The sequence below is a fragment of the Octopus bimaculoides genome, chromosome 3 (genome assembly GCF_046866305.1).
Source record: "Octopus bimaculoides isolate indiv1 chromosome 3, ASM4686630v1, whole genome shotgun sequence".
Classification (NCBI taxonomy): Eukaryota; Metazoa; Mollusca; class Cephalopoda; order Octopoda; family Octopodidae; genus Octopus; species Octopus bimaculoides.
This window is the reverse complement of record NC_142930.1, coordinates 74,913,248-74,939,017: the sequence shown is the minus strand read 5'-3', so window position 1 is coordinate 74,939,017 and position 25,770 is coordinate 74,913,248. Positions and strand designations below refer to the sequence as shown.

The 25,770-nt window shown below is 34.5% G+C and overlaps 1 protein-coding gene across 15 annotated transcripts in view; it reads left to right on the top strand.

The window, feature by feature from the left end:
• LOC106883961 (transmembrane protein 245) overlaps positions 1 to 25,770 on the top strand; it is a 501,684-nt gene that overhangs the window by 408,096 nt on the left and 67,818 nt on the right. For 7 of the 15 annotated variants that reach the window (XR_016241093.1, XR_016241092.1, XM_089349233.1 and 4 more), the window contains one exon: positions 14,333 to 14,408. The exons of the other annotated variants lie outside the window; for them this stretch is intronic. Coding sequence is in view for 5 of the 7 variants with exons in the window: in XM_089349233.1 (XP_089205359.1) it covers positions 14,333 to 14,408 (76 nt within the window). In the remaining 2 variants the exon portion in view is untranslated. The remainder of the gene's footprint in view (positions 1 to 14,332; positions 14,409 to 25,770) is intronic. 15 annotated transcript variants of the gene reach the window in all.

The window sequence follows — 25,770 nt, the reverse complement described above, 5'->3', positions numbered from 1 at the left end:
TATATATATATTTATATATATATATATATATGTATGTATGTATATATATTCCTATCTATTACTCTCGCTCTTTCTCTCTTTTTCATTCACTCCATTTGTCTCACTGTTCCTTTGTTTTCTTATTCTTTCTTTCTCTCTTCCACTTAATCTCCCAGGATCTCTCTCCCTCTTTCCCTTAGAATATCTCTTTCTGTTTCCTCTCTCAATCACTCCCCCTCTCACTGTCTCTGTCTGTCTGTCTGTCTCTCTCTCTCTCTCTCTCTCTCTCTTTCTCTCTCTCTCTCTCATGGAAATAAAGTCAAATTTTAACATTTTAAAAATTAGTTTGCTAATGATAGCTACTTGATTATGTATTTCTGTTTTAATTAATTAATTAGATTCTTTTTGGATATCTCTAAATTTAACAGTGAATGACCAATGTAAGGATTTCTACATATTTCCATGGTGTGTATATGTATATATATATATATATATATATATATATATATATATATATATATATATATATACATATATATATATATATCTTATAGGCTCTGACGTGGATGAGTCGATATAGAGACCACTTTATAACCAAGGTGTTTTAGATTGTATCCCACTGAGTGGTACCTTGAGCAACTGTCCTCTTCTATACCTTTAGGCTCACCAATGCCTTGCAATTAAAACTTGTAGACAGAAACTGCATAGAAGCCTGCCATATATATATACATGTGTGTGTTTGTGTGTGAAAGTGTTTACAATAGGAGAAGGAAGAGGCTCTTTCCCATCAGTAGGACAGAATTCATTGAGGCAGACTTTCTATGGCCAGATGCCCTTTCCATTGCCAGTTCTCACCTGTTCCCAAGTAAGGTAATATTTTCCATGCCTGGGCATGTTTTCATGGAAGATTAGAAACAATGGACAATGCTTATATGACTGTGATACTTGATTACAACTTTCACATGATGTCAGCACACACACACACGCTTTTTTTTTCAGTTTCCATCTCCCAAATCCATTCACAAGGCTTTAGTCAACCCAAGGTTATCTCCCATCCCATTAATTTATTGTTCTTGTTCCAAGTCCACCATTGACCATCATAGCTCAGGGGTTCTAGGGTAGCTTGTTGACTGTCCCGCATTTCACAATGGAAATTTCTCTGGACTACCTCATACAGGTGAAATTATGGTTCCCAGATAATTGAACTGGATTACCAATATATTGTTAGTTATAGGACAATGAATAATCAATCATCTTCTGATGATGACATTTTTCATGTGTGTGTGTGTGTGTGTGTGTGTGAAGACATGTCACTGATAACATTTTTTATAAGTAGCTCTAAGTTGCTTCCTATATGTCTAGAATGGACATAACTAGCCACTCTTAAAGTTAAGCTGTTCTAAGATTCATTCTACAGAGCAAAACATAACAGAGTTTGTGTACATAGTTAGGCTGAATGTATGTTTACAGAAGGAATAGAAATCAAATTATGTCATTGGAATTGTATATAATGTACAGATATTACACAAACATTCTGTTTCTATTATTTAAGAATCATACTAATGTCTCACACAATAGTCTTCATTTTCTGTTACAGACTATACATTTGAAATATCACAGTGAAGCTTGATTAGGTAGTAGCCATCATTGCTGTTGCTGTTTAGTTTCTGGTTGGCACTCACCAAACTGAATTATGATCAAATGGGTTCCAATCGGAGCCCTCCAGTCTTTTTTACTAGAAATAGAGCAAGAGGATCACATAATAATTTGACTCCTTCCTTTTCTAAGTGAGATGTAATTTGAGAGAAATTCTGACTAATTCTATGTGGTCAGATGACCACATAAGGGTTTCTTTGTTGGCTTATGATCAAGGGGTATAACCATATGGTAAAATATATTAAATTTGGAGTGAAAATACGGTATAGAAATGAAGTTACAGAATGATTTGTTATGAAGGTGTTAAATATTCCATTCAATACAAGGTAAAATTGCAATGGCAAGAATAAGGTTTGGGGTTATACCAGGGTGAGGAACTACAGATGCTATCAGTTCTGGTGGGATTATTGTAAAAGAAGTACTTAAGAAAGAACAAAAACTTATATTGGCATATATTGGCCATTAGCAGGTCTCCCTGCCCACCCTCAATCCTAACTTCATCATGTTCTGTAATCTAGTGAGCAATAAGGAATGAATAAATTTTCAAATATGTTCTTCCCATGAATGCAGAAGCTAAAATTAGGCTAATTTTAACAGCGGACTCCAATGAGTTCTTGCTATTATGTGTGGGATAAGAGAGAATGTGTAATATTCTCTTTGTCAGTGTTTCAGATAATAAAATCCTCATTGAGAACTTGTGATGTTATATGATTATGTTACATTAAATATGAAGAATCTTAAACATAAAAATAATACCAGTGACGTGTTTAATGATAATAAAATTATCAATGAGGAAGATTAAAATCACCAAATGAAAGATTAAAGCATTGTATATTTCTGTCAGGGAACTCATTCCAAAAAGTTCTTGAGTTAATGTACAATCAATTGTTTAATTAAATTAAAAAGCATTCTAAAAGTTGCTAAAAAGCATTCTTCATTTCTAAAAGTTGTGAAAATGGATACAGAAATAAAAGATCATGGAAGAACATTATTAGTTTTTCTTTATCATCATCTTCTCCTCTTTTCTCTTCCATCTTCTGTGGTTCACACAAACATCTAGGAAAATCAATAAACTATTTTGCCAATAATATTTGGTCAGTTCCACTTTACATGTTTGGTTGATAGGAATACTGCAGCTTAGAAGCAATTAACACCAAAATAGAAATGCAAAATTATCTGAAAGAATAAATTAGGAAAAGAATTCTACTTTCTGAGAATAAGTGAAATATTTCCCACATTATAGGTAGCTGGAATTTCAACATGAGTCTTTAAGATTTCAATTAACTTACCATTTTTTTTTTTTTTATATATATATTTTCTACTGGTCTGCATTCACATCATCAACATTAACCATATCTTTCTGATTATTCCCATCATGCCATCTAAGTGATGTTTTCTACTTCTCATTGTCTTTAATAAAATATTGTTTATTTTTGAAATATCAATGAGCCAGATAGAAATCTCTATCAATATTTCTTACCCTCTCTATCTATCAATCTATTAATCTAGCCACCTATTTTTCTGTCTGTCTGCCTATGTCTGTCTTTCATCCTTTTTATAGATGCATGCATCAATCTATTAGGAATCAGGTGATTCTGGGACTAAGACTTTAAATATTTTTCCTAATACCAGTTTAAATGAGTTTGAACTTATCATCTACAAGTCATATAACAATTCTACTAATTTCTAGTCCCTATATTTTAGAGACTATACTACTGAAATATCATTTCGTTGCCTACATATTTTATTTTCAAAAATTCCAGTATATTGTTTTAATCTCTCAGACTCACTTCATCCTATATCCATTACTTGATGTTGCTTAATAACAAATGCTTTCTGTAGTTGGCTTTCGTCAATAGTAATCTCCCCATTGTAATGAAATGTTTGATTAGGAAAATTACTTTTGTTAATCTGTGTTCCTTTAATAATTGATGTTACATGATAGCTAGGTTCTCTTCATGAGTAACATTTAGCTGTAGCATCATTCACTAAACAAAGTATCTGGTTTATAGGTCTTATTGTTACTTCTTACTATAGTTTATTCAATGAATTAAATAGGGACAGACATCAACATCCTAAAAGAATCCACACAATCCCTTATTAATCATCATCCACTTCTTTGGAATTCAATTATTGGATACGCATGTTTGTACATTTTCCATTATTCCAGATCTCAGCAGATTCCAAGACATTCTAATCTTCATGTTTCACAAAGCATTTGAATTTATCATAGATTGTGATAACTAAGAGAATACAATAAATTGCTTAAAGTATTTATGTTAAATCAGTGAATGAGTTTTTGTGAGACATCAGTTCATAATATGCCAGCAGTGACCAACAGAATCTCTGGATCAATTTACTTCAAGTTTTACAGTGCTTGACTGAAGGATATATCCTCAAAGCAGCAACATTAATACAAAATGTTCAATAAAGGATGTTTTTATTTTTAGAATAATGTTGGCAGTACAAGGTTCAGATGAATTGAAAATAAAACATTGGCCCTGGAAGTGATAAGCATGAAATGACTAGTGTGACAATAACAAGAGTGACACAAGCAAGTGGAAGAGTAAAAAGTTTGATATTAATAATTTTGTCAATGAGAACTATGGCAGTAATATAGATAATGAGAATAAGTGTCACTGTAAATAGTTATACATTGACAAACATGACAGGCATGTTAACAATCACAGTAAGTGTGATTGTGGTATATGTATGTAACATATGTCATTGAACAGTATAACAGTGTCATATGTCAATGAACAATGTGACTTTGATATATATCAATAAACAGTATGACAGTGACATGTCAGTGGACAGTATGACTAACATATATCATTAAACAGTATGACAGTGACATATATCACTGAACAGTTTGCAACAAATATCAGTGGACAGGATAACTGAGACATATGTCAATGAATAGTATGATTGTGGCATGTGTCAATGAGCAGTATGACTGGGACAAGTGATCTAATAATGTCATAATAACAAGTGTGAGTATAATATGTCACATTGACAGCATAATGACAGTGCTAACTGTGATATGTATCAATGAATAGATTGATTATTTGGGATTCTTTTTGTGGGGTAAGGAGAGTCACTTGCAACAAGTGTAGTATAACTCCTGTAGCTATGTGGTAAGAAGCTTGCTTCCCAACCATATAGTTCCAAGTTCAGTCCCACTGTGAAGCACCTTTACCAAGTGTCTTCTATTATAGCCTCAGGCTGACCAAAGCCTTCTGAGTGGATTTGGTAGACAGAAACTGAAAGAAACTTGTTGTTTATATACATGTATATATCTATGTGTGTGTCTTTGTGTCTGTGTTTGTCCCCCACCAGCACTTGATAACCTGTGTTGGTGTGTTTGCAACCCCTTGACTTAGCATTTCAGCAAAAGAGTTCAATAGAATAAGTACTAGGCTTAAAGAAAAAGTACCAGGGTTGATTCATTTAACTAAAAAAATGTTCAAGACGGTACCCCAGCATGGCTGCAGTCTAATGACAGAAATAAGTAAATGATAAAAGAAAAAGACATACATACATACACACATGCACATGCACACACTCACACACACACACATATATGTTTGTACGTATGTATGAGGGAGAGTCAAAAATTATATGCACTCTTTTTTTTTCTCAATGTATTTACACAAAAGCAGGGGGTAATCAAGTACATCATTTTTCTATCTAGTCTTCTTTCTTTTCAATGCACTTGGTCCAGCTGTCCACAAGCTTGCTTATTCCCTCCAAGAAGAAGGTTTTTGGTTGGTCATGCAACCATTTATGCACTGCTTCCTTCACGTCTTCATCCATAGGAAATCAATGACCTCATAAACCATCTTTGAGTGGTCCAAAGATATGATAGTCAGAAGGGGTGAGATCTGGGCTGTAGGCAGGGTGTTCCAGCACCTCAAAACCCAATTGGTTAATGGTTTCAATGGCCTAAGCAGCTGTGTGTGAGTGTGCATTGTCATGCAACAACAAAACTTTCTTCGACAATAGGCTTTTGTGCTTACTGCGAAGTGCTGGCTTCAGTTTGTTGGCCAGTAAAGCACTGTATCTTGCATCATTGATCACACACCCCTTTTCCAGAGAAATCAGATCACTGCTCTTTGTTCTTCTTTGGTGCACATGGCAAGTGGAATGGCCATGCTTACACTGTAAAGCCAGAAAGAAAAATGGCACAATCAAGCTCAAACTTCAATCATGTGACCACAGTAGTACTAACTATAAGCACGCATGTGCAGAAGGCAGTGTGGCAATAATAAAGTTATATTATGGCAAAAGTGTGGATAGTTGTTGACTTCTACTCGTATATACACATATGGAATGGTTGTGCAATTAAGAAGTTTGCTTTCCAGCCTCATGTTTTACAGTTCCATTCTACTGCACAGCACCTTTGTTAAGTGTCTTTTACTATAGCCCCAAGGCAGCCAAAGCCTTGTGAGTGAATTTGGTAGAAAGAAACTGAAAGAAGCCCATTATATGTATGTATGTTTGTATGAATGTATTTATGATTGTGTGTATGTGAGTGTGTGTATGTATGTGTTTGTGTGTGTGTGTGTGTGTGTGTGTGTGTGTGTGTGTGTGTGTGTGTGTGTGTGTGAAAGAGTTTGCATATATTTGTGTCTCCTTGTCTTGACACCGCTTGATTACTGTAATTGAACATCATTGTCATATAAGCAGTGTTATCCATTTCCATTTTTCTGCAAAAACATGTTTGGCTATGGAGAAATATTACCTTACTTGGAAACTGGTATGGGTTGGTGACAAGTTAGACATACTGCCTTGATAAATTCCACCTATACAAGCATAGTAAAGTAGATGTTAAAGATTATGATGATGACATGTGTGTGCGTGTGTGTGTGTGTGTGTGTGAGAGAGAGAGAGAGAGAGAGAGAGAGAGTGTTGTGTACCAAAATGCTAATTTCGCACACCAGCGGTTTGCCTATACTCAAGAAAATGTTGAATGGAAATTGTGATGCTCATGTGACAGAATGTTGGCCTCAAACTTTGGCACAAGGCCAGCAATTTTTCGGGAGAGAGGAGTTAATTATATCGACCCCAGTGCTCGACTGGTACTTTATTTATTGACCGCAAAAGGATGAAAGATAAAGTTGACCTCGGCAGTATTTGAGCTGAGAATGTAAAGTTGGAAGGAATGCCTCTAGGCATTTTGTTGAGCACAATCATGACTCTTATAACACTTTGCTTTAATGTCATAGAATATTCCTTTCTACTCTAGGCACAAAACCCGAAATTTTGTGGGGAGGGGGACAGTCAATTAGATTGATTCTAGTATGCAACTGGTACTTAATTTATCGACCCCCGAAAGGATGAAAGGCAAAGTTGACCTCAGCAAAATTTGAACTCAGAATGTAAAGACAGATGAAATACCACTAAGCATTTCCCCTGGTATGCTAATGTTTCTGCCACCTCACCACCTTAATGTCATAGAATATTAAAAGCAGATTCAAGAAGTAAGTGACAATGTTGGCACCAGTTAATTGTTATATTAAAGTAGGTGATATGCTGGTATCAATATTAGTCCATCAACACAATTATCTTGATATCTTAATGGATTAGTGCAAAGAGATGCTAAGGTGTGATATGTTGACACCAGTACCTTGATAGACTGTTGTAGAGAGGTGATAATATTGAATATATTGACATTGGTATCTTGATAAACTGAAGACCATTGTGCATATATGTATGTGTGTGTATTTGTGAAAGAGTGTGCATATGTTTGTACATTCTTGTCTTGACATTGCTTGATAATATTGAATATATTGGCACAAGTATCTTGACAGACTAAAGAGAGTAGTGACAAAGTGGGCTATGCTGGCACCAGTATCTTGATGCACTGATGTAGGAATATGATAATGTTAAATACATTGACGCTGATATCTTGATAGACTGAAGGGTTTAGTGATAATGTGAGATATGTTGGCACCAGTATGTTAATGGACTGATGTGAGGAGGTAATGATGTTGACTATACTGGCACTGATATCTTGATAAGCTAAAGGGGACAGTTATAATGTTGGATATGTTGGTACCAGAGTGCACAGAATGAATAAATTTTTTAATTGTATTTTTATACTATTGACTATTACAGTCTATGGAGTGTTTTTGCATTATATATATATATATATATATATATATATATATATATATATGCAGGTAAAGGTGTAAGGCTCAGTGGCTAGAGCATCAGGCTCCCACTCATGAAGTAGTGAGTTCAATTCCCAGACCAGGATGTGTGTTGTGTTCTTGAGCAAGACACTTTATTTCACATTGCTCCAGTTTACTGAGCTGTTGAAATGAGTTGTGACATCACTGGTGCCAAGCTGTATTGACCTTTGCTTTTTCTCCTTGGATAACATCAGTAGCATGGAGAGGGGAAGCTGGTATGCATGTGTAATGGCTGGTCTTCCATAAACAACCTTGCCCGAACTTGTACCTCAGGAGATAACTTTCTAGGTGCAATCCCATGGTCATTCATGACCAAAAGGGGTCTTTACTCTATATATATGTAATGATTAAATCATATATTATGCACTTTGTTGTTTTGTTAAGCACATGATCCCTCAGACCATGGAAAATCGTTTACATGAAACCAGTCTGTGGTAGCAAAAAAAGCTGGGGACCAGTGATTTATGTAATTTCCTTACTTAGGAGGGTAAGAATGATTTGAGAGAGACTTAATTACTACTTCTAGTAGGTCAAGCAGCTTCATAGGCTCACTTTGTGGAGAAGTTGTACAATAGCCAGTGAAACTTTATCTTGTGGTATAGTTATTGATGGTTGAAAAGAAATATTACCTTGTTATATTGAAGTGGGTAAGATGATATTGAGTATAGAGCCAACATTATATTGATGCATTAAAGGAGAGATGATGATGTTGCAATATTTTGGTAATTATATAAACTGGTAGAAGCACTGACCTCCAAATGGTTTTCTGCTAGTTTGTTATAATAAGGATATATATCTATATCTTTTAGATCTGTTTATGGGCAACATTCTGAATATGCAAATTAAGCTCCTATTCCATTAGGCCAGCTACAGTCTAATGATGCTGACTGATGAACCAGTTTTTTGAGGTTGCACCAAGCTGTACCGATATAATGTAGGATAAATATAGTAATAATAACAATAATCCTTGGATGGAATTTATGAATGTTTCAAATGTTTTAATGCATCGCTATGTGCATTTCCACAAATCACATATCTCTTAAGATCACAGTCCATATTCCTGGGATGGCTACTGTGTAGATCATCTTCATGGATTCATTTCTTCAGGCAATATAGCATTAATGGATGTTTAACTGAGGGTTGTTTATCATTTTTGACCAGTGAGAAGATTGATTGAGGTATGTCCCATCCAAGGATTATTGTTATTATTACTCTCTCTCTCTCTCTCTATATATATATATATATATATATACACACACACACACACACACACACATATATACATATAGATACACACACACACACACACACACACACACACACACACACACACACACACATATACACATGGTATAAGCATGGCTATGTGGTTAAGAAGTTTGCTTCTCAAGCATGTGGTTTCAGGTTCAGTCCCATTGCAATGGCAACTATTTTCTACTTTAACTGTGGGCTGACCAAACCCTTGTGAGTGGATGGATTTGCTAGATTTAAACTAAAAGAAACACATCATATGTACATGTGTGAATGTTTTGTGTCTCATTGTCTTGACATCGTGTGATAGAGGTAATGAGCATTACTGTCATACAAGTGGTTTGGTTCATTTCTAATTGTTCATAAACATGTGGTGGGAGGGGGGGGGTATTATCTTGTATAGAAACAGATGAAGGTTGTTGACAGGAAAGGCATCTGCTATGAAAAATCTGTAAACAAATTCTGTTTGACCCATGCAAACATGAAAAAACAGACATTAAACCAATGAGAATGTTCTACATGGCTTCTCTTCAGACAACCACACACACACATATATATATATATATATATATATATATATATATATATATATATATATATATATCTTGGGCCCTCTTCATTCAGATCACTGTGTCTGACAAGTTAGATTTGATGGATGAGACTACAAAAATTGTATGGAGCCAAATCAAACTGTTATTAAATAATGTATGTAACTCCTACCAATTGTGTTGAGTACCACTTTCATTTTTCCACTCATATATTTATATATATATATATATATATATATATATATATATATATATATCAGGAGGTCATTAAGAATGAAATGTCCGATTTTGGACTGAAAGTTTATTTTACTTTATCTCAACACAATTTTGCCACTTTATCGGTAGCTTCTTTAGGCTGGCAGTGAAGAATTCTGGAGAGAAAGAGGTGATGAAATCATGAAAGGCTGTTTTTGTATCTTCTCCAGATTTGAACCTTTTTCCTTGCAAAAGTTATCTAATGCCTGGAAAATGTGATAGTTAGATGGTGCAAGATCTGGTGAATAGGGTGGATGACAGAGTATTTCCAAGTGCAGTTCCTGTAACCCAAGTAGCATTCTTTGTGCAACATGTGGTCAAACATTGTCTTGCAAGAGAATTGCCCTGTATCTGTTGACCAATCTCAGTTGTTTAATTGCATGTTCACTCAAGATTTCGTCTAATTGGTTGATGTATATATCCACTGTAATTGACTTACCAAGTCTCATGAAGCTGTAGTGGATGACACCAATGCTGGACCACCAAACAAACACCATTAGCTTTTTTTGGTAAATATTCTTTTTTGGGTTGTTTTGACACTTTGTCTCTATCCAACCACCATGCAGAACACTTGCTATTGTTGAAAAGAATCTATTTTTCATCACACATAACAATACAATGCAAAAACAGTTCACTTTTATGCATGACAGCAAAGAACAGCAAGTTTCAAGATGACGTGTCATTTGACCCTCATTCAGTTCATGTGGTACCCACTTGTCCAGCTTCTTTATCTTGCCAATTTGTTTCAGATGGTCCAATACAGTTGGAATCAAAACATCAGACCTTGCTGCTAACTTATGCACAGTTTGAGATGTATCCACTTCCACTAAAGTCTCCAGCTCATCACCTAACTTGGTCTCAGGTCTACTACTGGACTGATTTTCAAGAGTAAAGTCACCAGATCAGAACTTCTCAAACCATCAACATACAGTGCACTTATTTGCCACATCTTCACCAAACACCTCATTGATGTTTCAAGCTGTCTGGGATGCATTGGTTCCATGATGGAACTCATATTCATAAACAACACAAATTTTTTATCTATCCATGGGTCCACAAAAATTTACAAGAGAAAACTCACAATATAACCAGACACCATAATTGCATTTCGAAAGGTGATTATGTAACTCTTCAATGTTGTAAAACAAAGAACTGTCAAGATAAAACATTAAAATTAATGACTGTCAAAATTGGTGCATAAGAAAATCGGACATTTCATTCTTAATGACCTGATATATATATATATATATATATTACAGGAGGTGACCAGTGACAAGAAGCTATGTCTTGTCACTTAGAATAAAGCACTCAAAGTTAGGTCTGAATAAAATAACATATTTAATCCATAATCATTAGTTCAACAAAATATATTTTGTTTTGCCTAAAGCTGGGAACTCCTGGGGTGCCAGAGGTGAAACCATATTATATTTTATCAGACTAATGATTATGGATTAAATATTTTATTTTATTTTATACATACATACTAAGTTCAATTCGTTAGACTAAAACCCTTCAAGATGATGCTCCAGTATATCCATAGTCCAATGATGGAAACAAGTAAAAAGATAACATATATATATATATATATATATATACATACTTTTATTAAATGCACAGTCCGTAATAAACTTTAGAATATGTGAAGGGCACATTCTGAGATAGGTGAATAATCTATAAATAAATAACAAATGAAGGACAGGTGTCAATCCATTATGGCTGTTTCTAACGACTCCTCTAATTGATTAATGAGTACATTATATCAATTCCAGAAAAAATGTTTTCTTCAGATGGATACTTTACAATGAAGGACATTCCAAATAATTTAACGTAGTTTAAAACGATTATGTTAAATTATTTGGAATGTCCTTCATTGTAAAGTAATCCATCTGAAGAAAACAGTTTCTTTGGAATTGATATAATGTACTCATTAATTAGTTAATGGAGTCATTAGAAATGGCCGTAATGAATTGACACCTGTCCTTCATTTGTTATTTATTCATTTATATATTGAGTCATCCCACCATTTGTATATGAGAAACTGTATTGTTCAATATAGCCGTTATTTAAGGGTATGCTCTGTGAGTGTTTTGGCTGCTATTTTCAACACTTCAAGTGGCTACATGTCTGATGCCTGTTCAACAAAACCTGACTTCAAGCAAACAATATTTTTCTTTTCTTAGCTTTCACTCTCCTTAATGCTCTTCTCTCTCTCTATTATCTTCTTCTTCTTCTTCTTCTTCTTCTTATTATTATTATTATTTATTGTTTCATATCTCTGCAAAACAGGTGAATCAGTTCATCACTTCAACAAAGTGGTCACCTTCAGAGACTGCTAGTTTTTGACTTAACTTAATTAGGAGCTATGAAAAAAGAATGTTTTTCTTTCTTATTTTTATTATTTTTTTCTGTTTGTTTTTGTTTTGTTTTGTTTTGTTTTTGTTTTTTGTTTTGTTATATACACACATCAATGCATAATCATCATTATATTAAAAATCTATACATTATTTACTTCCCTTTCAAAACTATTCAAAGAAATAACTCTTAACTGGGTGACTAACACTGCTGAACTTCCCACAGATGGTCTAGTTTTTATTCCCCACTAGCTAAATCTGTTTACTGACAAGAAATGCTTGAAGGCAGATTTGAACTACTAGTCCATGATGAGACACACAAACACCTTCCTACTTGACCAGTTCATCATTATTTTTATAGCATACATAAATATGCATGAACACACAAACATACAAACATAGATACACATGCAAATGTATATTACATGTACATAAATATGTATGCATGCATGTATGTTTTTTATGTATGTTTGCATTTGATAATTATATATATATATATGTTTGTGTGTGCTGCACTATTTGTATGGCAGCAAGTTTTCTACAGCTGGATGCCCTTCCTGCTGCCAACCTCTACCTGTGTTCCAAGTGAGGTAGTTTCCAAATATATATACATACACTTTTAACCCAATAAATTTTTCTATTGTGATTTTTTTGTTCGAAAATTGATAGTTTATATTTTTAGTAAACTGAAAAATATTTTAAGTATTCTTTCATAAAATTAAAAGTTGTATTACATGCACACACACATTTATGCTTGCGTTTATATGTGTGTGTGTGTGTGTATATATATATATATATATGTGTGTGTGTGTGTGTGTCTGTGTGTATACACATATATATATATTGATGTTTGTATTCATGTGTGTGCATATATATATATGTATATGTATAAATATGTTTATATTTATATATGTATAAATATGAATATGTATATATATATATGTATATATATATATATATATATATATATATATATATATATATATATATATGTATATATATATATGTATATATGTGTATATATATATAGATATAGATATGTCTAAAAACATGTATGTTATATAAATATATACACATATATTTATATATATATATATATATATATATATATATATATATATATATATATATAGATGTGTTGAAATATATGTATGCTTTACACATACTCACACACACATATATAAATGTGTCAAAATATATGTATGTTATATATGTGTGTGTGTATTATATAAATATATATTTATATGAATGTATACATATCATATAAATATATATTTATATGTTTGTAAATATGTGATATAAATATATATTTAGATATATGTATGTATACACACACATACACACACACATATATATATGTATGTATACAGACACACACACACACACACACACAAACATGTATATAAATTTTATCAGTTTCACTTTTATATAGAAATGATCTGAAATTGCATTTTGTAATTTTTTTTTTGTTTATTTAAAAATACAAAATTTCAATTTTTCAATACAAATGCAATAACCAAATAAAATAAAATGAAATAAAATAAAAGCACAACAGTTGTATTATCTTTTGTTTACTGGAATAGATGGAGCATGATTCTCAAATAGACTGAGACATAAGACTCAGCTTTAAGTAGGATATTTAAATCTCTCTTGGTACTATTTCTCACCATTGTAATGCTAAGTGATGCAAGAAAATTTCTCTTCATCACAAATACGTCCACCCTTTGTTCTTTCCCTCCACTGGGCCATTAATATCAATGGAATATATTGCCTAGAAAACTACATGGAGATTTATTTCAAAATTTTACTTAAACATTAAGAAAGAAAATAAACACTTTGCAATGAACATTAAATTATTTATGCTTTTTAGATTTATACAATTGAATAATAAAAATAATGAATCATTTTTATTATATGAATCTTTTTTCTCCCTCCTTATTACTACTCAAAACAAGTAATCAATTTTTGTTTGTTTCTCCTTAATACTAAATAACCAAGGCAAGTTTCTTTTTGTTAATACTACTTGTGTGCTTTTCCTATGCTTTTGCTTGCAACATTCATTGTCAATAACTGTTTACTTGCACCCTAACTACAGGTTTGTCTGCAGTGACTGTTAAACGACCAGACCAATTGCACGATGGTGACAAGCGCACAACCTGGAGCATTACACGGTACTTTGTTCATTCTATCATACACACTTTTATTTATTTTTATATTTTTTTGCCTTTCATTTTCATTCTTGATATTTTATAAAACATTGAGATTATTTAACAATAATCTTGTCATTAAGAAATGATTAATCTATTGACATGGCATGAAATTTTTTTAAATCCAGGATACTTGAGTATAGTTACATGCTTAAGCTATATAGACTTTTGCTGTGGAATGAAACTCAAAGCAGGAAATACACCCCAAGATTTTTTTCAACAGCAGGAATTTGTTTTAGATATATGCCTCAGTATTCTACATTTCTTGATACCCATACTCTGTTGGGTTAGAGCTTATCATGTGAATTTTATTCCAAAAGAATTTTCTGCTTTTAACATGGAAATATTCTTTGATATACTGAAATATTTAATAACAAAGTCATATGAAATATCTTTGGACTCATTGTATCTTGGTAAACATGTATACATATATATCTGTGTGCATGTGTACATGTGCACAACACATTTCTGTGCATGTTCCTATAAACTTTATGTAATGTTACAAGCTGTCAGTTTTAAAATGTATTTAGCAGTTTAGACAAGACTTTCATGTAATTCTAATTCTGACTAGTGCAGCACCATAATCATGTAAACTGGGCCATCACATCAGTGCATGTTTAAGATTGCACTCATTTTATATGGACTGTAATTATAACAAATAATTACTTGTCAGTTTTCCATAGATTTCATAATTTATTAACATTTTTCTGCCTTTTATCTAAACAACTAAAATTGTTAGAATGAAGACAACCATTGCAAATCAAGTTGTCAGTATGGGAAGTTCTGTGCAAAATAAGCAGTGCAATCTGATTCATAAAGATAGTAACATAAATATTGTTTGACTAAATTACTATGAGCATATTTTTCTATCACCGCACAAAATTCTCCTGTCACCATATGATTCAGAGGAGAAATCAAAATACAACTTTGATCAAACTAATCATTATCATTTACACAAAATTGATCACACATCTATGGTTTCCTCTTGTCTGTATGTTAATGTAAATACAACTACTTCAAAATAAGGAATCAACTACGAAATTTAGAAGAGTTGCTTTCTCCTTCTTTTCTTAATGTTTCTTTAATAATGTGGTGTCATACTTTGTAAGTGACTTCATTTATCACACAACAATTATTTATTTATTTATTTTTATTGTTTATTTATTTATTTTATTTTGTTTGGTTGGAATCAACAAATATTAATCCCAATTGCTGCTATAAATCAAACCATAACTAAGTGTCATGCCAATTTCCTCACAGATAAATTAGAGCAGTAGTAATTGATAGAAAAGTAATGTCTTCACATGACTTATAAGGTTTCTATATCATTAAAACTGATTTTTCTCTCTATATATCATCGTCATTGTCACTCAAAAGACAGTGGGTGACAGACTCAACATGATATTGAATGAGCTACTTTGTAAGCTCCTATCTATGCCTCTTTGTGTTCCAGGTTCAAATTCTACATGTAATTAATTTTGTTTTTCAACATTCCATGCCTTCATACATGTATGGTATTGCCCAACATGTCCATTAAAAATCACTGGCTATAGTACTGATGTCACTGTCATTTTTATCAAGGTAGTTTGCAGAGAAACAGAGAGTGCTAATAAAAACCGTTCTGCTGATTGTCATCTCTGATTGTCATCTCTGATTGTAGTGTATATGCAGAAATAAATTTCACTCTAATGACTGTCTTGACCAGTGGTTCTCAACCATTTTTTTATCTATGAACCCCTTTGATCAATATTTTATTCTGGTGGACCCCCATAGCTATTTGATGTTTTTAAATTCTTTCAAAATTTTTATTTTGTTTTTCACACATTCACTTGTGTAGTTTCAACTATGTAAAACACTAGACAAAGAAACCTGGCTGTTTCTTAAAGCAAAGTTTATGAAAAAAATACATAAATTTATGAAAACAAAATGCATAAATTTATGAAAAAAAATACATAAATCCTTGTGTAGAACTGTGTGCTTCACAGTTCCAGCGACGTGGTGTTTAGCTGTTGTGCACATGCTCACATGTCTGAGATAGGAAGCTGCAGCTAGGGAGAGAGAGAGCACTGTGGTTCTGGCAGTGCTAACCCTGGTATGCTGGTGAAAGGTAGTGTTTTTTTTTATTCCATTTGTGTTGTGCTTAAAAACATGTTTATATTCTTGAATGTGATAAAGTGTAGAATTAGATTATTATCCTGCTTCCAGCTAGAGTGTTGCTGCCAGGATTTGAAAGATAGGGCAGATTTTCCCCCCTTATTTTGTGATTTAGGGGGATTTTTGAAAAACAAGGGGGAATTCATGGCAGTGTTCAGTGAACAAATTAAACACACTACTTGGCAGTGGCTAAAACGTGAACCCATAAAGTTTATGTATAAATTTTCTTTTTATGTTTGTTTCCTTTTACACAATATTAAAACAATGGCTAAAAATTTTCTGAAATAGCACTCCCACTGCCATTACTCTCTCATCACTCTTGCTCACCCAGAAGAATTTGGCCCTTTGTTGTAATAAATAATTTTCTATTATTCTTTTAATAATTTTAGTCACTGGACTGCAACCAAGCACTCCCTTGAGCATGTATAGGCAATTGTATTCACGCCATTGCTTATTTTCACTGATCTCATAAAAAAACAAAAGTTGAACTGACACAGAACTTAATACAACAGGATATTTTTGTTTGACACACCAATTCTTCAATCCAATGCACATATAAACACACACATATGAGGGGTGTTCATTGAAGATTTCTCCTGACCCAATTCCCAAGGACTGGGATAAACAAAACTTGGCATAATTATTAGTCCCTCTCTACATGGCCACCACCAATGGTGACACACTTCTCTCATTGCTTTATGCAGCTGTGCAGACCTCATCTGTAGAAGTCAGTAGGTTGTGTCTGAAGCAAAGACTTTATCTCACAGATAAGTTCATCATCTGAAAAGTGCTTCCCCTTCAAAAAAGACTTCATGGTTGGAAAGAGATAAAAGTCAGATGGTGCAAGGTCAGGAGAGTAAGGGGGATGAGGAAGGATTTCTTAGCTGCAGGAGTGTGCTTTCATCCAGGCAATATGCACATTGTGAACTGGGGTGTTGTCTTGGAGAAGACAGACTCCTTTGGTCAGCATGCCACACCTCTCTTCTTTGACAACGTGCCACAGTTTTTGCAACAGAGAGGTATATGCCCCATTAATTGTGGTGCCCTTTGCCAGAAAATCCATCATCACTACTCCACACTGGTCCCAAAATACTGTAAGCATCACCCTGCCTGCTGAGGGTTGGACACAAGCCTTCTTTGAAAGTGGTGAGTTATTGTGCTTCCATTGTTTCGACTGGACTTTAGGCTCAGGATCATAGTGATGGACCAGTGTTTCATCCTGTTTGATAAGTCTGCCAAGAAAGTCCTCCTCATTTTCTTAGCACATTGCCAAAAGAGCCTGGGAGCAATTTACTCATTGCTGCTTCTGAAAAGGTGTGAGTATCTAAGGAATCCATCGTGCAGACAACTTTCGCATGTGCAAATGGTCATGAATGATTTTTTCCACAGACCCTAGACTTATCTTCACTTCTTGGGCTAATTGCAGAATAGTTATGAGGTGTTCCTCCAAAACAGTGGCTTCCACTTTATGGATGGTGTCATCATCATTGGTGGAATGTAGCTGTCCAGGAATAGGAGCAGTCTCTGCCAATGTCCAACCACATTTAGCAATGCCAGTGCTTGACTACATTGTATGAGGGTGCATCATTACCATACACTTCTTTCAACCCATCAAAAGTCTCTTTTGATGTACAATCTTTCAAGTATAATAACCTGATCACTGATCGGCATTCAACTGCCTCCATTATAACACCTTAGTCCACTTCAGCAGCCATAAAAGACAAACGGATACTAGTGGAAAGCTACAATTTACAATGTGACATGTAGAGACATGTATGATTATATTTGTACAAGTTCTATTTCCTGCACTAACCAGAAGTGGGTCAAGGGAAATTCCCTTCTAGACACACACACACACACACACACACATGATGGGCCTCCACATAATTTTCATCTTTCAAATTTTGTTCACAAGGCATTGGTTGACATGAGACAATGTCATGAAACACTTTCCAATGACATGAGACACTTTCCAAGAGCAAAACTTTTGGCTGAAATGTGAAATTCTTAACCACATAGCTGTGTCAGACGTGAAAGAAGAGAAAATGGTGCATAAATTGATTAATTAGACAGGTTCATAACAAGAACAATAGTAAAAAAACAAATTAAAGAAAGAATAAGTGAATGGAAAATGTTTGGAAGAGGGAAGAGAAGTTAGAAGTTTACTTGTCTGTATTTTCCGTTGTTGTAACATGTGTTGTACAATAGCAACATTAAGAAAGATAGAAGAGATAGAGATTGTATGAGACATATTTATATTGGGGACAGAAGTTAGAAAATGAAAGCATTCCTTGAGATTATTGAAACAGCAGAGAGACAGAGATAGAGAGAGTGAGAGGTAGGAGAGATCATGGGGTAAGAAGAGAAAAAGATGCATAATGTGAGCATTACATTCATAATAGGGACAATAGTAGGAAGTTAGAGAAAGAATAAGTGAATGGAGAATATTAGGGGGAGAGAAAGAAAGCTAGAGGCTTGCTTATCTAAATTTTTTTTTTTATTATTGTAACATATATAATTTAAGAGTACTAAAGTAAGTTTATTACAATTTGTTTTAGCAAGTGCACACATTATTTGATACAGAACTCAGTACAGTTGGTAGAGTAGATAAATATATCAAACAGTGAGTCTATTCTGAGTTGCCCCCTTAGTTGGGCTATGTATGTATATGTATGTATATAGGTAGGTATGTATATATGTATATGTGCTTATATTCAAGTATGTATGTTTGTTCATTCATTCATTTTCTTCTGTTTTTAATTATTTAAATTCCTCCTCTGAGGAAAGAGCTGGTTTCTAACAAGGATTCAAAGCTCCATTGTTGGAATGTAGGTAACAAAAACAAATGTCACATTTGAAACTTGAGAAAAGTCTTGAATATTTTTACTGCTCCACTTACAGATTGTATTTGTAATGTTTGAGTTAGCTGGTTGATTTCTTTTTCTGAAAACCCTCACTTATTCAGATTGTCATTTACTCACATTTGGCATTTACTCACAAAACTAAGTGCACCAATTATTATTGGTATGAATGTGAAGTTATTATCTGGATATAAAAGTTGGAGGTTTCAAAGTAGATGTCCATAGTTATCTTTTTCCTTTGGTTTTCAAAGAGATGTTCACATCAACAGGACAGCTGACTCCTATGATGGTTCATAAGTATGTATTGTGTGCATGCATATATTATGTATATTTGTGTGTGTGTATGTCTGTGTGTGTGCATGTGTGTGTATGCATGTATATATATATATATATATATATATATATATATATATATATATATATATAATTACATACAAGTCATTGTCATTTTACGACCTATCTGACCAATTGACTTTACGATGATTGGCATACCAGCTTCCAGCAGCAATAATAAATAGTCCAGTTGAAATCTAATGGGTATAATTTCTTAGAAATTAACCCATCTACAGATGATGTCAGCTGACAAATGCTTCCCCTAGGTTTGGTTATCATTCGCCACTATCCTGTCACGGAGACATTGAGGCAACCTTGTAATTGTTTATAAGACGACTGCTTGAGACTCCAAAATTTTTGACTAACGCCAGTATAATAGTATAATACAGAATGCTGTGTGTTTCTTTTACCTGAAAAAGTGCCTTAAGAATGTAAAAATATAAAACAAAGCTGTGTGGGCTTATAGATTGACTTCCGACCAAATCGACTTTCAACCAGTCAGCCGGAACCAGTTGTGGTCATAAGTCGACAACGACCTGTATATAATATATATATATATATATATATATATATATATATATATATATATATATATACATGCACATATATTTTTGTGTGTACATTGTGTATTTGTGTGTGTACATTGTACACACACAAACTCATTCACAAGCATACCACATACACACACATGACATGAGACACTTTCCAAGAGCAAAATAAGACCAAAAACTTTTAGCTGCAGTGTGAAATTCTTAACCCCATAGCTGTGTCAGATATGAAAGAAGAGAAAATGGTGCATAAACTGATTAATTAGACAGGTTCATAACAAGAACAATAGTAAAAAAAAAACAAATTAAAGAAAGAATAAGTGAATGGAAAATGTTTGGAAGAAGGAAGAGAAATTAGAAGTTTACTTGTCTGTATTTTCCATTGTTGTAACATGTGTTGTACAATAGCAACATTAAGAAAGATAGAAGAGATAGAGATTGTATGAGACATATTTATATTGGGGACAGAAGTTAGAAAATGAAAAACACACAAGCACGCGCGCACACGCACACACACTCACACACACACACGCGCACATGCATGCACACATATACATTTTAATGATCGAGTTGCAAAGCAGACAGCAGAGGAATAATTAAGGTCTATTCCATTTTAGAATGGAAACCTTCCAAGTAGTTAATTAAAATTAATGAGACAAATTGCGCAAAGAGAAGTACAAGTGTGTAGAATTTTATTTCATTTTAATTTTATTAAGACAGCGAGGGGTTTCATTCACCTAGACAGTGTAATTTAGAATAGTTTCGGAGCCACATTGATGTCTCCAACTCTAAGATAATATTAGGACTAATCTAGGTTAGAGTTGGAAGAAGTATTCAGGGAAAGCACTGGGAGTCAGTAATTCGGATTAATGTTCAATCCACTGAAGCTCCAAATTTGATATTAGTGAGAGAAGGTGGGAGACATTAACTTGATGTAGCACTAGAATTATTGTCTCTATAGCCACTAATCCACTAATTTGGAGTAGTCTTGTAGGTACTAATCTTGATATAAGCTATGGAGAAAGCAGTGAACTGGCAGAATCATCAAAATGCCGAGCAGCATTTCTTCCAACACACACACATATATATCATCATCATCATCATCATTATCATCGTTGTTTCACGTCCGCTTTCCATGCTGGCATGGGTTGGATGGTTTGACTGAGGGCTAGCATGCCAGAAGGCTGTACCAGGCTCCAATCCGATCTGACAAAGTTTCTACAGCTGGTTGCCCTTCCTAACACCAACCACTCTGAGAGTGTAGTGGGTACTTTTTATGTGCCACCAGCATGGGAGCCAGTCAGGTAACACTGGCAATGACCAGGCTCAAATGGTGCTTTTTACGTGCCACCGACATGGGGCCAGTCAGCTGGCACTGGCATCAACCACGCTCCAATGCCTCTGTTATTGCCTGGAGGACTATGATGAATAAGAGGATCTGAGGACTGATCCTTGGTGGACCACTATCCCTACCCGGAATTCTTCACTGTACTCATTGCCAACTCTCACCTTACTTACAGCATCCCTGTATATGGCTTGTACAGCTCTCACTAACCATTCATCTATCCCTAGTTCCCACATTGACCACCAGATAAAGGACTGGGGGACCCTGTCAAAGGCTTTCTCCATGTCAACGAAAGCCAGGTACAGAGATTTATCCCTGGCTAGGTATTTCTCCTGCAGCTGTCTTACAAGAAATATAGCATCAGTGCTGCTTTTCCCTGGCACAAACCCAAACTGCATCTCATCTAGACTGACTCTCTCCCTAAGTAGTTGGGCTATGATCCTCTCCATGTCTTTCATTACCTGATTCAATAGCTTGATACCTCTGTAATTATTCATATCTAATGCATCGCCTTTACCTTTGTAGCAGTTGACTATGATGCTGCTACACCAGTCATTGGGTATGACTCCTTCATATATTGACTATATGGATGACTAGACTATAGCCAATACCACCAGATATTTTAAGCATTTCTGCAGTGATTCTTGATGGGCCAGGGGTTTTCCCAGTGTTCATGCTCTTAATTGCTTTATCTACCAAGGTACTGTCAGTTCGGATAGCTGGTCCCTCTGTTGGGTTGACATTTGGCAGACTCTCTTTCTCCCATTCATTTTCTTCTTTTAGCAACCTTTCATTGTGGTTTACATGATTTACATTTGATGGATATTTGTCCTCATCTTGTTTGTTGTTAACACAACATTTCGGCTGATATACCCTCCAGCCTTCATCAGGTGTCTTGGGGAAATTTCGAACCTGGGTTCTCGTTCCTAAGATATTTTTCAATGTTGTTGTTGTTGTTATTATTATTATTATTATTATTATTATTATTATTATTATTCAGGTCACTACCTGGAATTGAACTCAGAATCTTGGAGTTAGTAGCCCATGCTCTTAACCACTATGCCATATTCTCATGGTATATCAGCCAAAATGTTGTGTTAACAACAAACAAGATGAGGATAAATATTTGTCAAATGTAAATAATGTAAATAATGTAAATAATTCCTCATCTCTTAAATATAGAACTGTACTTTCATAGTGGTGTCTCCAAGTCTCTCTCCTTGCAGCCTCATTAAATGCAAAGGAGCCATCATCCATGTGGACACATTTTTCTCCTATGACATCCCAATTCTCTCTCACACACTGTCTTGCAGCATGAAATGCCTTGAATCTTTGGTCCTCACGATGCAGAACATTGGCAAATTTTTTCTTACCTGGTTCCCTTCTTGCTAAATAAACCTGTCTCCTAGCTTCCTTTCTGGCAGTCTGATACAATTCCCTGCTACTACCGTTCTTCCAGTCCTTCCATGCCTGTTTCTTTTCCCTAACGGCCTTGTCAACTACATTGTTCCACCTTGGATTGAGAGGAGACTTTGCACTTTCCACAGATCTGGTCAATAGCCCTCAACAGGTTGTCCTGTAGAAACCTACAGTTGTCTTCCACATCATATAATGCTATATCCCCCTCTATTTTGTCAAATGCTTCGAGTAATACATCTCTAAATTTCTATCCATTCGCAGGATCCTTATGCTTTCAGACCCTTCTTCTCCATGCTGGTCATCTTCTGGGCATGGAGAAGAAGGGTCTGGAAATGTGTGTGTGTGTGTGTGTGTGTGTGTGTGTGTGTGTGTGTGTGTGTGTGTGTGTGTGTTTGCGCGTGTGTACATATATATATATATATATATATATATACACACTGAATTGTGGCAAGGTATGGACGGATTCCGGAGTACCAAGAAAATTATGTATAAATATATCAAATTAGTAACAACTATAAAGCTTGAAACACGTGTACCGTAGAATCCTTTGTGTTTTTGTTTTTATTTTTGCATTTACAATTTATTCATTCAACTCAACCACTAGCTGGCATACACTGATGCTTACAATTGTCAAGTATTACCTCTAACATTTACCTATATATATATATATATATATATATATATACGCAACACCCTTTTTTTTCAGTTTCCATCTACCAAATCCACTTACAACTCTTTAGTTAGCCTGAGGCTATTGTAGAAGACTCTTGCCCTCAGTGATATTGAAGTCTGTTATCTTAACATAGTATTGGAGTTACTGACGCTAGAGTTACTAATCTTCAGGTAGTATTGGAGACATTAATCATAACCACTAAATCTTGTATGAGTAATTCTACTAAACTTAAGATAAATCTGGAGTCTCTAATCTGCAGATTTTGTTGGATTCATTAATTGTAAGATAATGTTGGAAACATTAATCTTTAAATAATGTTGAGGACACTCATTTTCAAATTTTGTTGAAGACCCTCATCTTCAGATATTGTTAATCTTAGGAAAGTGTTGGAGCTACTAATGGGTTGCTATGCTGTAGTGTGGTTAGTAAATTTTTTTAGTCTCAGATCAGCCTTGATCATGCATTATTTTGTAGTTTCAAGATTTCAATGGTGTGTTGTGTATTTTTAGGATAACATCGTAGGGTAGGTGTGAGAGATTGGATCTGGTCAGTTTTAATATCAAACCAGTTGAATATTTGGGCTGAATGTGGTCAGATTACATGCCAAAGGTTAAGTGCTATTTCCTGCAGGTGCAGCAACTATATAGACACTCTATCTCTATCATTGATTCAGTTAGTAGTTTGCAGCATTAGTTGATGTGTTATGCTATTCAGTGCTCCTTTATAGTATGACTTGATACTTTGCAGTACTAGTTGGTGCACTGTATTGGTGTATTGTAATATTAGTTAATATACTGTAGAATTGGTTGGCATATTATAGAATTGGTTGGTACATTGTAGTATTGGTTGCTGCATTGTAGTATTGGTTAAGGTTTTGCATTGCTTGGTGTATTGTGGAATTGGTTTGTGCAGTATTGATTGCTACTGTGCACAAACTGGTACAGTGTAGTAGAGTCAGTGCAATGTAGCATTGGTTGGTTGGTTGGTGCAATGTATGATTGGTTGATTTGTTGTAGTATTGTTTGGTGCATTCCAGTATTGGATGGTACATTCCAATATTGATTGCTACTTTGTAGTATTAGTTGATGCATAGAATTATTATTGGCTGGTTGTTTTGTAGAATTGGATGGTGTATTGTAGTATTGTTTGGTTGGTTGGCTGGTTGGTTGGCTGGTTGGTTGGTTGGCTGGTTGGTTGGCTGGTTGGTTGGTTGGCTGGTTGGTTGGTTGGTACGATGTAGTATCTGTTGGAACAATGGTTAGTACAATGTAGCATTCGTTAGTACATTGTTGCATTGATTGATGCATATTTTAGTATTGTTTGATTAGGTAGTTGGTAGGTGCAGTGTACTATTGGTTGGTAGATTGCTATATTGGTTGGTTGATGCAATGTAATATTGGTCAGTACAGTCTACAAACTGGTATGTACATTACTCATATTCTTCAGCTGCTAACATGAAGGCATGTTGCTTAGTGGTTAGAGTATTCAGCTCATGATCGTAAGGTCATGAGTTCAATTTCCAGTAACACATTGTATCCTTGAGCAAGACACTTTATTTCATGTTGCTCCAGTGCACTCACCTGTCAAAAATGAATAGTACCTGTATATCAAAGGGCCAACCTTGTCACATTCTGTGTCATGCTAACTCTCCCTGAGAACTACATTAAGGGTACATGTGTTTGTGGAGTGCTCAACTACATGTTAATTTCACAAACAGGCTGTTCCATTGATCGGATCAACTAGAACCATCATCGTCATAACCAACAGAGTACCAGTGCTAGTCAGCTGCTTATACACATTGGTTGCTATCAGCAAAGGAGATAGTGATGTATGTCATAACCTAGTAGTTGTTGGTTATTCTGACGATCAGATTATAGGGAAAATGTACTTTATATCCTTAGAGTTCTGACACATAGCAAATTTTTTTCCGTCATTCCAATTTATAAACAGAGTGAGACTTTCAGATGTGCTTGTCTTCTCTGTAAATTACAAT